At 39.1% G+C, this 13,283-nt stretch overlaps 2 protein-coding genes across 3 annotated transcripts; both read left to right on the plus strand.

Annotated features, from left to right (window-relative positions):
- Positions 1 to 45: 45 nt before the first annotated feature.
- On the plus strand, positions 46 to 1,858 carry LOC131351781 (cell surface glycoprotein 1-like). Its single transcript, XM_058387369.1, has 2 exons — positions 46 to 461; positions 676 to 1,858. Exon 2 carries the CDS (start codon positions 785 to 787, stop codon positions 1,322 to 1,324), a length of 540 nt encoding a protein of 179 aa, XP_058243352.1. The 5' UTR covers positions 46 to 461; positions 676 to 784; the 3' UTR covers positions 1,325 to 1,858.
- Positions 1,859 to 5,032: 3,174 nt separating this feature from the next.
- LOC131356803 (polyadenylate-binding protein 1-A-like) lies at positions 5,033 to 10,364 on the plus strand. Of its 2 annotated transcripts, XM_058396012.1 has the most exons (9): positions 5,033 to 5,259; positions 5,666 to 5,866; positions 6,615 to 6,805; positions 6,914 to 7,029; positions 7,360 to 8,794; positions 9,007 to 9,091; positions 9,388 to 9,521; positions 9,680 to 9,730; positions 10,226 to 10,364. In XM_058396012.1, exons 2-9 carry the CDS (start codon positions 5,680 to 5,682, stop codon positions 10,304 to 10,306), a joined length of 2,280 nt encoding a protein of 759 aa, XP_058251995.1. In that variant the 5' UTR covers positions 5,033 to 5,259; positions 5,666 to 5,679; the 3' UTR covers positions 10,307 to 10,364. The 2 variants fall into 2 exon arrangements, with proteins under 2 accessions (XP_058251995.1, XP_058252004.1); XM_058396021.1 differs by having other exon boundaries at positions 5,033 to 5,866.
- The last annotated feature ends 2,919 nt before the right edge of the window (positions 10,365 to 13,283 follow it).

The following is a 13,283-nucleotide window of genomic DNA, read 5'->3' on the forward strand; positions in this document are numbered from 1 at the left end:
ATTTCTAGCCTTGCACAGTGGGTCCTGGCTGCTGATGGCCAGAAGTATCTAGTCATTTATTGTTTTTATGATGTGTATAATGAGATGTCAGTACAACAGAACTCCATGACTTGGGCATTTTAAATGATTATACTTTTAATGTAATATTTTGCTATAGTATATGCTATACGCAGTGCTCCCTCTACTGGCAGCACTCATGTGTAGTAGCACTGTTTCTGAAGAATTCTCTAAAAGGTCTCAAAACCATATATATATATACACACACACACACACACACACACGCACCAAATTATTATTGCCAAAAGTTGAATTCAGGTGTTGTTTTTCAGGGGTTGGGCTTGGCCCCTCCCAAATTTTATGGACTTTATGGACCTTGCTTTGCAGTCATGTTGGAACAGGAAGGGGTCATCAAACTGTTCCCACAAAGTTAGGAGCATGAATAACAGTGAAGCCGTGATAGCGTAAGTAACTCCTATAAATGCAGAATATAAATACTGAGTTTTTCTGCACTGTTATAGGAAGATTACAGTAATATAACTTGTGTAAATACGTCTTGTTTTGATAGGGAGGTTTTCCTGCTTTACAAAACATACACAGTGCTATTAAAAAGGGTTTCTGCTTCTTTTTATGAGATGATTTTAAATGTGCATTGTCTGTTTATCTTCTTTGACACAGGGACACGGAGGGAGACGTTTGCGTTTCCGGAGGATGAGCTCAGCTACAACGGAGAGCTCCGTGACTATGAGGACGATGACAACTGGCCTATGAGAGACCTCTCTCCTGTATGGATCCCACCACCTTTGAGGAGCCCATCCCCACCTATGAGAGGCCTCTCTCCTGTATGGATCCCACCCCCTGTGGGGAGCCTCTCTCCTGTATGGATCCCACCACCTGTATGGATCCCACCACCTGTGGGGAGCCCATCCCCACCTATGAGAGGCCTCTCTCCTGTATGGATCCCACCACCTGTATGGATCCCACCACCTGTGGGGAGCCCATCCCCACCTATGAGAGGCCTCTCTCCTGTATGGATCCCACCACCTGTATGGATCCCACCACCTGTGGGGAGCCCATCCCCACCTATGAGAGGCCTCTCTCCTGTATGGATCCCACCACCTGTATGGATCCCACCACCTGTGGGGAGCCCATCCCCACCTATGAGAGGCCTCTCTCCTGTATGGAGGAGACCATCCCCTTGCAGAAACCCTTCCTCTGTGATGAGTCCATCCCCAGTAACAATACCATCCCCATTGCGGAGGCCATCACCTTCAGGGAATCCACAACGTTCCAGAGTTCCTCTGCCCCTGCCTCATGTCCAGATTAACCCCCACCACATTGTGGCTGGTCAGCTGTATGTTCCTGTCCCACGCCAGGGCATAAGGAGGAGGAGGGACGAAGAGGATGGCAATCAAGAGGCCCCTCCGAGTATGCATGCATGTGGATCAGGATGGGTAGCTGGATTTCATCAGGAGGATTGTCCGATTCCCCATTCACTTGGTTTCTATTTACATGGGAGAGCTGTAAGTTCAAAAGCTCAGTCATCACCTCATGTTCATCACCTCATATCTGTGATGTATGGTAAGTATCTGTGGTAAGTATGCGTGGTAAGTATTTCACCCCTAGATTTCAGCAGTAGTCTTTTAGTTAGACTTTTAGTTATAGCATCTAGTTCAAAATGTGAGTCTGTTGTCTCTTTTGTATTTTGCATTTGTATTTAGTTTGTGTTAAATGTATAGGATTTTTATAAGATTAATGTTGTTTATTTATGTCGTGTATTATCCTAATTTATATTAATAAATAACTATAATTGTATTGTAGAATCATGCATTGTTGTAAATATGTAAATATTACATTTTTAAGATTTAGATTTTAATATTAAGTTATACAAATGTAGTGTTGTGGTATAAAATGTTAAAATATTATATAAAATATTAATATCTGTAAGTGTACAGTTTGTCATTGCTTGTAAATAGTTAATACATTATTTTTTGGTTCAATACACACCTGTCTCAAGCGTATTTTTTTTTATAACACATCATAAACATTTCTCATTTGTTTCTCATATAATTACACAGTAAACAGAGTAGAGTATTGCTGTATTACATAGCAGTATTTTTCTAAAACAGCAGACATGTTACTGTGTGAAATGTTGTCAGAGAGAGAGAGAGAGAGAGTGTGTGTGTATGTGTATTGAGATGAAATCACTGAAAGCTAAATAAAATCAGAAGGTTGTGAGTTCCAATCCCAGATCCACCAAGCTGCCACTGCTGGGCCCCTGAGCAAGGCCCTCAACCCTCAATTACTCAGTTGTATAAAATAAGATAAAATGTAAGTCTCTCTGGATAAGGGCATCTGCTAAATGCCAGAAACGTAAATGTAAATGTCTGATATCTGCCTCTTGTCTCCTCAGTTCTGGTCAAACCTATGAGAGTGTCACACTTATTCAAAACACATGTCACTAAGACCTGTTATAAACATATTCTGTCTAATTTAACTCATGCACCTGAATGAAATAAAACCTCATAAACCTATCTATCTACTTTTTATTCTTTTTTTAAAAAACATGCTACATGTGCTGTATTACACTAAACGAGACTTGGCACAGCACAGCACTTACATATTGTTGCTCCATTGTCTGTTAAATCTGTTGTTGCTTTGGATGAAAGCGTTAAATGAAGACATCAGAGTATCACGAGAGCACTCTTAAGTCACTCTCGCGGTACTTTGACGTTCAATACCAGCTCGGTCTGCGCAGCGCCGCTTCAATTCAAACACACCTATTACCTGCCTCTGGAAACTAGGCAATGCTTCGCTGACGTTGGGATATGTTGTGATGTTATTTTCACTACGTAGACTGAGAGGTCCGTCAACTAATTCCTAGCTGCATGCCAGCCTATCGCACGTCAAGGTGATTGTCTGTACGGCGGCCAAAACAACTGCCCGTAGCTTAAAATAAGTGGCAATGAAATTGTTACATTAACCAATCAGATTTCGAGTTGGTGTCACTGGGGCCATCTAGAAGGCATACGATTACGTCAGCAAGTAGTAGTCAGAGGCAGAGAACCGCACAAACTAAATAAAATATATATTTTTTAGCTCACAATGGCTGACAGAGGAGAAGAAATCGATTTGGTGAAAACCAGTGAAAGCCTAGGTGTGAAATGCACGGCCCGCCACTGGTTATTAGGTACCTGGTTTTACAGTTTCTCGAGTTTGCACATTTTATTGTGTTTTGCACACGGCACTATGTGTCCTGTGTTGTGTTGTTTTTTGTACTTTCTGTCTCACACTGATTGCACCTGATTGCCCATGTTGCACTTTATGTAGCTAGGACAAACTTTCTGTCCCTAGCATTTAAAAAAAATGTAATATTTAAAACAAATTAAATAAAAAAAATATTAATTTATTAAGTCCTGTTCAAGGCACATTGATGTACATGAAGAACGATGCTAGCCCATTTGGTCCGATGCCACAGACATGTAAGCATCAGAACTGGACCCTGGAGCAATGGAAGAAGATGGCCTGGTTTCACATTTTCTTTTACATCATTCGGACCACCAGGTACGTGTGCATCGCTTACATGGTGAAGAGATGGCACCAGGATGCACTATGTGTAGAAGGCAAGCTGGCAGAGGCAGTGAGAGGCTCTGGTCAATGTTCTGCTCTGAACCTTGGGTCCTGATACCACAGCATGCCTTCAGATGTCTAGTGGAGTAGACGCCTCCACTAATGTGTTGTTTTGGTGGCACAAGGGGGACCTTCACAATATTAGACATGTGGTTTTAATGTTATGGCTGATCAGTGTAAGTGTTATGTTAAAATAAAGTAACCAATATTAGTGCCTTTATTTTTACTTAAAGTAAAATACAGCCATGGGAAAAAGAAAGTACGTCCAAATCTATGTTGTAATTATCAGGGCATCAATAACAAATAACCTCAGGTGACAAAAACAAAACAAAACAACAGTAAGAACAAAAGAAAAACAACAAAAAAATGATTTCCGTATGTAGGATTCTATAAGACACTAATAAACACAGACTGAACACTGAACACCGGAAGGAAGTTTTGTGTAAGAAAACAAACAATAATAAAGACTTTGGTGATGTAAATCTAGACAAAATCGAAATGAAGCAATGTTTAAATTAATGTTTATTATTTTAAACTGATTTATCAAATACAGGTGATGAACAATAATAGGAGCTTTAGAAAGAAAAGATTATTGCAGTCACTATTGCAGACTATAAAATACAGCTCTCAAAACTGCATCTGCAAATGTGGATAACTTACAACAAATGCAAAACATTTTTTGTAAAAATATAAAACCATCCAGTTTCACCTGAACACCACACAAGGTGTAAAGTCCTGTACATTTTTTCATTATTGTTGTTTGCCACCAAATGAATAACAGTTAAAAACTGAATGGCAGTTTGATTGAAAACAAAATGGTTTTAAACAGTATTGTACATGCGTATTCACAGGACTGAGTAAATGCAGACTTCTCGGCACATCCACACCAAACAGAAGAGGATAGAAAGACAGAAGATCAAACACTGTAAACTAGTTCATGAGTGAAACGTTACACAGGCCACACTGGTGTACAACTTTACATTAGGGTACAACTTTATGAGTGCAGAGAGTCGGCATGGAGATTACCCACAATGCTTTGCTGATGCTAAAGCAAGGAGAAATGTTGTTTTTTATGAATAAGAAATGATGTCCATTAACTTTAAGGAGTCAAATAGGAAGCCACATAATGCCAGGGGTAAATCCAATGAGGAGGTGATCGGCTTAGCAGTAACACGCTGACGATACACACAGTTCATAATGCATGAGGATGAGCCCTTCATTGCCTTGTTGTTATTATTATTATTATTATTATTATTATTATTATTTAAGACTTGTCTCTGTGTGATTTCTTCACAATACTCTTAGTGGACTGAAAATAGTAATACCTGATTAATTACCAAAAATATCCACACTAGTATTTTTAAGTCCATAAGTTCCATTCATTTTGAATGCCATTAAATGTGGAGTGTGAGGATTTGTTTCTTGCTCTTGCTGAAGTTACTGTTACTTGGGACTGCAGCTAGCTGTTTACCTTCAGCACGGGTCAGCCACTATGAGTTTAAAAAAAAAAAAAAAAAAAAACACACAGAGTGCAGTGATGACCATCAGAAGTCCAGTTCTGTGACATCACCAAGAACCACTCGTCTCCACGGCTACAGGAAAACAAACCATTTCAGTTTCAGCGTTTCAGTGGTACGCATCCTCTCAATGTTTTAGTGATTTCTAATTTAAAAATGTTTTAGAAATCATTTTGAAACTGTTAGCCTAACTAATAGGGTGACTACTCAGTGTTATATAAATGATAAGTTCATCATACTGCTAGGATTAAGCGCTGAAGGCCTTTGCTCTTCCTACGATTTACAGATGTAAAAGTGTTTTGTTAGTTTACATTTTACTTCAATTTGTCAAGATAAAAGTTTTAGTAGCTTTTTAAAAACGATCATATCTTAATACCAGTAGTGTTATCTGAAGAAACCTTGAGGAACGTTTTAGGAAAGAAAGTAGACCACTCGTGTTAGATGAAATATTCAGTCTGCAGTTCAGTGTTCAGTTCTTGTTTTTGTCTGTCACTATAAGTTGTTGTTTTTTTTTCTTGTAGCATTTTGATGAAAAATGAACTGTGTTAATTTCCAAATGGCGTCTCTCTACGTTGGTGATCTTCACCCTAATGTGACGGAGTCTATGCTCCTGAACAAGTTTGGCTCTGTTGGGAAAGTTCACTCCATCCGCCTCTGCAGGGTTAAAAGTCCTGGCACATCACAACAATATGCCTTTGTCAACTTCCAGCATTGGGCAGATGGTAATACAAACATATCTTAACTGTATACTCTACACTTACACTACTTCACATATCGGAACACATGAGAGAAGTAAAATGATGACATATTTAGAAGTAACATTCTATCATTTTTAAGTGTAACACCAACAACAACAGGCTTCAGAAAATCTCGGGTATACACGTCATCCATCTACATACAACACATGTACATGATGTAAAGGAAAAGAAAGCTTATTAGTATAGGCATCAGAAATATCTGGAATATTTTAGTCATGACAATTTTATAACCTTAAAAGATAGGCAACATTAATGCCATTATTTCTATACTGTCTCAGTCCTCTGTTTAAAAAGTGTCTAATGAGCTTCCACACATTTGACATTATAGGTGAAGCTATAAGCTGATGTCAATGCTTAGTCAGAAATAAAATTTCCCTCATGGAATTAGGTGTTTGCTATGCTTTCCCAGCAGCAATTTCCATGTTGTGTGTGGGGGTGGGGGGTGGGGGGCTGTCACTTTCTACTGAGATTTGAAGGAAAAATCAAAGCCTGTGCACTCTCATGAACACTTTTGGTAGAACAGTGAACACAGAACAATAATACAAATGTAGAACTGGTGTATTACTGTACATAATCAGAAAGGGAAATGTATTATTTTACAGTTTTATTAGCAGAATAAGGTCAAGCGTACAGAATACAGAAGTGTATGGCTTTTATTACAGACCTCTCTAAGTTTAATGTTAATAAACTGTAATTCACTTTGTTTCCTCAGCTGAGCGTGCTTTGGACCTGCTCAATTTTGACCCCCTTTTGGGTCAGCCCATGCGTATCATGTGGTCCCGGAAGGACTCATCAAGGAAGAACAATGTGGGAAACATCTTTATAAAGAATCTGGAAAAGTCCATCGACAGCATTGCCCTTTACAACACCTTCTCCATCTTTGGCAACATCCTGTCATGCAAGGTTTGAGCTGTGTTCTCTGCAGATCTGAATAACTTCCTAAAAATGAAGTCTCCAGTTAAGTCTGTTTGACATCATTTCTGTGCGTTGACGGATTTGTCTCTCCTGAAGGTGATGTGTGATGAGAATGGCTCCAAAGGATACGGCTATGTGCACTTTGAGAGTGCTCAGGCTGCCGAGACTGCCATTAGGACGTTGAACGGAATGCTGTTCAACGACCACAAAGTGTAAGTCATGTGAAAATCTCTACATTGTACCAACCTGCTGAATGTGTTCTAGATGTGTGTATAACTAAGTCTGTTTAATGGTTGTTTTATGGCTGATGGTTTGGTTAGGTGAAGATATTTCAGTTAACATATTTGCTCATACATCTAAATAGAGAAAAAATCTTATAAATACAGTGAAAGCCAACAATTTTAATTTACACATTAAAATGCTAAAGTCATTACTACTACTACTACTACTACTACTACTAATAATAATAATAATAGAGACTAAAAATCTATTATTTGTGTTCTGATTAAGGCTCTAACAGCAGTGTCTCAATTGTCTTAAAGGTTCATCACACACTTCAAGTCTCGCCAGGAGCGCCAGGCTGCAAACAGGACGATTGCAGATGAGACCAGCAAACAGGTGCATGTGAGCCAAGTGCAGAAGAAGGAAGAGGGACATCCTTCAATTCAGCACGCTCAGTCTGCAGTTAAACCTGGTCCAGCTGCAGTTAAACCTGATCCAGGTGCAATTAAACCTGGTCCAGCTGCAGTTAAACCTGATCCAGGTGCAATTAAACCTGGTCCAGCTGCAGTTCAACCTGGTCCAGCTGCCATTAAACCTGGTCCAGCTGCAGTTAAACCTGATCCAGGTGCAATTAAACCTGGTCCAGCTGCAGTTAAACCTGATCCAGGTGCAATTAAACCTGGTCCAGCTGCAGTTAAACCTGATCCAGGTGCAATTAAACCTGGTCCAGCTGCAGTTAAACCTGATCCAGGTGCAATTAAACCTGGTCCAGCTGCAGTTCAACCTGGTCCAGCTGCCATTAAACCTGGTCCAGCTGCAATTAAACCTGGTCCAGCTGCAGTTAAACCTGGTCCAGCTGCAGTTAAACCTGGTCCAGCTGCAGTTAAACCTGTTCAGTTTAACTGGCAACCCATTCCAGCGCCAGTTGAACCCGTTCAGGCGCCAGTTAAACCCATTCCGGCACCAGTTGAACCCGTTCAGGCGCCAGTTAAACCCATTCCGGCACCAGTTAAACCTGTTCAGGCGCCAGTTAAACCCGTTCCAGCGCCAGTTGAACCCCTCCCGGCACCAGTTAAACCCGTTCAGATGCCAGTTAAACCCGTTCAGGCACCAGTTAAACCCGTTCAGGTGCCAGTTAAACCCGTTCAGGCACCAGTTAAACCCGTTCAAGCGCCAGTTAAACCCGTTCAGGCGCCAGTTAAACCTGTTCAGGGGCCAGTTAAACCCATTCCAGCTCCAGTTGAACCCCTCCCGGTGTCAGTTAAACCCATTCAGGCACCAGTTAAACCTGTTCCGGCGCCAGTTAAACCCGTTCCGGCGCCAGTTAAACCTGTTCAGGGGCCAGTTAAACCTGTTCAGGGGCCAGTTAAACCCGTTCAGGCAGCAGTTAAACCCGTTCAGGCACCAGTTAAACCCGTTCAGGGGCCAGTTAAACCTGTTCAGGCACCAGTTAAACCCGTTCAGGCGCCAGTTAAACCCGTTCAGGCACCAGTTAAACCCGTTCAGGCGCCAGTTAAACCTGTTCCAGTTAAAGCAGCTGAAGTTAAACCAGTAGAAGCTGCAGTTAAACCAGTAGCAGCTGCACTTCCCACTGCAGCTAAAGCGGTACAGGCTGCAAGTCCAGCCACAGTTAAAAAAGAAGAACCACCTGTAACAGCAGCAGCTCCATCTCCACCTCCATCACCTGTGACAGATGAGAAGCTGACCATGGACGCAATGCGAGAACAAAGCACCAAGCAGTCCATGGATACACAGGTACCAGTGCAGCTAGAACACACACACACACACACACACACCAATAAGACAACATTTTACTTGCTTAATATTGCAATATATTATGTAACCGTATCAATTATTTTTTTATACGTTATTGTTTAATTCATTTGATTTTTTTTTCTACTACTGTTACTATTATTAATACTACTACTAATAAGAACAATAATAATAATAATCTCCTACGTTCCCAGACTGCTGTTCCTGCACCAGCTCGGAAGCCATTAACTCTCTACATGCTGGAGTCAGCTGATGTGGAACAACAGGTCACGATGCTGCGTGAGTCTCACAGTCATATACAAACTCACACACAATTCCAGCTTAAATACACTTCTAACAGCACATTCCTTATGGCATGGGAAGTGTTTTATTAATACAGTATACTTTCCACTCCTCTTACTTTTGGAATATGGAGCTTGAGCCTTGTCTGTATTAGATGATTGGATGACAGGAACCATTAACATCATCCCTGCATAATGCAAAGAAAGCAAACAAAATACAGAACAGCATCTCTCCCTCTCACTCATACTTCTCTCTCTCTCTCTCTCTCTCTCTCTCTCTCTCTCTCTCTGCAGATGAGTACCTGTTACCTCTTGTGGAGCAAATCCATCCGACTCGGGCCAGAGAAATAACCTGCATGGTTATACAAGGAGAGAACAACTACAACCTGCTCGATATGGTCGCAGAGCCCAACCTTCTGCGTGCCAAGGTTCACACACACACACACACACACATTAATTGAATTGTGCCCTGTCTGATTCATGCAAATTGACATGAATTAGTTTTGTTTGTGTAGAAACAAAGCCACACATTGAAACAGCTGAAACACTGTAATTTACTGTCATATACATATGTGTGTGTGTGCAGGTTGAGCAGATGGTGGCTATACTTCAGGGGAGCGAAGCTGGCCAGAACGTGGTGAGTACTCTGATAAACGTGATAATACTTACACAAACACTACACAAGTGTAGTCTGTACTAGTTACACACACTTACACAGCTAAATATACAGTAAGCCCCCTGGGTAGATAGAGACTATATAAAGAAATGAAACATGTAGTATAAGTGTAGTGGGCAGTATAAGGAGGAGATCTCTTCTTCTGCATGATGAAGGGTTCTTAATGAAGGGAACACTTGCTAGGGCAAAATGGACACCAGACATTTCTGTAATCTGTTCAGTAGAAAGGTGCTCAATAGAACACATACAGAATGACGCAGGTTTTTGAATGTAATAATAATTATATATAATGAATATTTAGACTAAAGCAATGATGGAATATCACAATGATAGTACAATATTCTTATATCATAACTTGTAATAAAAGCAATTACCATAATATATAAAATATATATTATAATAATAATAATAATAATATATAATAATCAGTGAATGTCTTCTTTTTTTTTCTTTCAGCGTTTGCTTGCACCCAAAAACAAAAATAAGAAGAGGAGAAAGAAGAAGAAGAATCGATCAAATCTGTACATTAATCTGTAGGACATTTGAAATAGGAATTCTGTTAAACATAATAAATTTTTTTATTATCTATTGTTAATGACTGTGTTTATTTAAGCAAGTCACTCTTTCCGAAAACATGGTTAATCGAGTCGCAAATATTTTGTGCGGCTTTTAGATCCTCAGCAGTAACAGCGCTGAAAGTGGACAGCGAGTGTCCTCGAGGTCACACCCAACAGCACCATAACTTACTACAGAACAACGATTAAAAAAATGTATTAAGCCATATGAAATAGATCAATCAGTAAAATGAAATCAGGAGGCTTTTTGATACATTAAAAGGTAAATTTAATTTTGGTAGATGATAACCAGAGGTGGACAAAGTACACAACTTCCTTACTTGAGTAAAAGTACAGATACCACTGGTCAAACATTACTCCATTACAAGTAAAAGTTGTAAAGACAGATTTTTACTTAAGTAAAAGTACAGAAGTACTTGTTTTTAAAAGTACTTAAATATCAAAAGTAAAAAGTAAATGTCAACGCATTGTTTTATTATTGTTGCATTGCTGTATGCAATACTTACAGTACCTTTTGTAGCAACCTAGTGAATATACTGACCAGTTTGTAGTATCTGTGGAATTAAGAGCTTTTAGAATGTTACAAAACCTATAGAAATTAAACAACTGAATTGACAAAAAAGACGGGTATAATCATTTTCATTTTTTATTTAACACTCCTACCACCCCCAACAAAAAAGTACACATCTATTGTGTCCAGGATACGTTTTTGTGTGTTAACTAATATCATTACCGATGCATTGGTGGTGTATAATATGCAAAGCATATCTTCGTCCATTTTGCCAGCAACTGATCAGAGTTCCAAAAATTACGGAAAACCACTGAACTTCACGACACGTGACGCTACAAGAGTGAAAAAAATCATCCTCTGATTAATGTAACTACTTTCTACTCAATGACCTTGACAGAAATGTAGTGGAGTACAAAGTACAATATTTGTCTTTCAAATGTAGTGAAGTTAAAGTAACAAGTTTCCAGGAAAAATAATACTCAAAAAGTGTACTTAAGTACAGTACTCAAGTAAATGTACTTCGTTACTGTCCACTGTGGCATCCGGAGATGACCCAGCTACAGCCGGGTTCTGCTTGTGAGGATTGGGATATTCAAGCAGCGCCATGGAAAACAACCTCCTTATTGATTTACATAACACTATACACATGCTGTATCTGCATCACACAATTGTCACCCAAATGAGGATGGGTTCCCTCTTGAGTCTGGTTCCTCTCAAGGTTTCTTCCTCATACCATCTAAGGGAGTTTTTCCTTGCCACAGTCGCCTCAGACACCTCAGGCTTGCTCACTTGGGATAACATCTAGGACTGTCTGTCTGTTTGTTATGTCGTTTCTCATGTAAAGCTGCTTTGAGACAATGCTCTTTGTTAAAAGCGCTATACAAATAAAATTGAATTGAATTGAATTGAATTCTGTGATTAACAGATTTAAGCGAAACAAAGAAAAAAAAAATTATCTGATATGTTTTTACAGCAGATTAATTTAGTGGATGTTTTCATCCAGAACATAAAATAAGGGTAGTGAATTGACCAATTGAAATATGTGTATTATTGACCTTTTAATCATATTTCTAAATGTTATGTCAAATTAAGGTTCGTTATACACTGAAAGTTATGGCCAAATTAGGAGTGAAAAAAATTAGCCCTCGTGGATGAAAACATCCCCAACAGTACATGAGGCTTAATAACCATCAATCCATACCACACACTGAACACCAGGGTGGAAAACACATCAGCAATTATACTTCATAACCAAACTATTATTAACCCTGTACTGTACAGTGTTGCCCTCAGGCAACAAAAACTTTTCTTAAGCCCTAAATCCAGTGGATGTCCCTTTACATTTTTGCAATCATCTAGAATATTCAAAAAGGATCAAGGAACAATCCAATAAGGTGTGAGAGTCACTATCCAGCATCATTTGAATGGCCACAGGTGTATAAAATGGTGTGAGATGAAGGTAAGATTTTTTACTTTGGTAATCTAATTTAACTGTAAATTAAATTACATTACATTTACATTAACTGTAAATTAAAAATATATGTGCATGCATGAAGGCATAAAGAAGATTATCGGCATGGTTTAATGTTTTTTTGGTACTTTGCATGTTTATAAAATAAGTTTTTCTTTTTGTTGCCTCAAGGGAATGTTGTGTGATAAGGGGTAGTTTTAAGTTTTTAAGTTTTTGCTGACAGTGTGTTTTGATGTCTTCACAGGTATTTATGCACAATATAAAAATATTTCTTTTCTTTTTTTTTTTTTTAATTTTTCTTATTTTAACACATTGTGCCAGAAAAATGGACATAAAGTTGTTCTATGGAAAGCAAGAGCAGAATTGAAATGTTAGGCAAATCACATCTGACAGTGAGGACAGTGAGGTGGAGCGGAATGGAGAAAAAAGGTTTAAGCAGAAGAGGAAAAATAATTTTCATTTAGGGTTTGGATTGTTGAGCTTATTTGTACACAACCAAGTCTAATGAGTTGATTTATTTCCTGTAGTAGAATGGTTGTGATAGGTTTATGCAGCAGACAGCATAAAAAAATAGTAGTCAAATGTCACACTGTTTTATTTTTGCTGTGCTTTCACTGGCACTGGAAACTTACATTTTGTATGTTTTTATAGATAATCAAGATAGATGTAATACCATGGAGGATGATGAAGGTGAAATTCTGTCTGAAGATGATGAGGTTCTTTCTAAACTCCTCGATGGAAAACATGTCTCACCACTGTGCCTCCAGTTCACCCTGAATGGTTACAGATCCCTCCATCAGCTGGTGAAATTCTGTTTCAAACTACTTCTCTCTGATGACCTCTGTGATCTTATTGTTCATGAGTCAAACCTGTACAGCATCCAGTGAAACCCTGCCAAGCCCGTTAACCTTACTGTCCAAGAACTTGAGCAGTTCTTCGGTACTTTACTCCACATGT

This window comes from Hemibagrus wyckioides, linkage group LG01 (genome assembly GCF_019097595.1).
Source record: "Hemibagrus wyckioides isolate EC202008001 linkage group LG01, SWU_Hwy_1.0, whole genome shotgun sequence".
NCBI classification, from domain to species: domain Eukaryota; kingdom Metazoa; phylum Chordata; class Actinopteri; order Siluriformes; family Bagridae; genus Hemibagrus; species Hemibagrus wyckioides.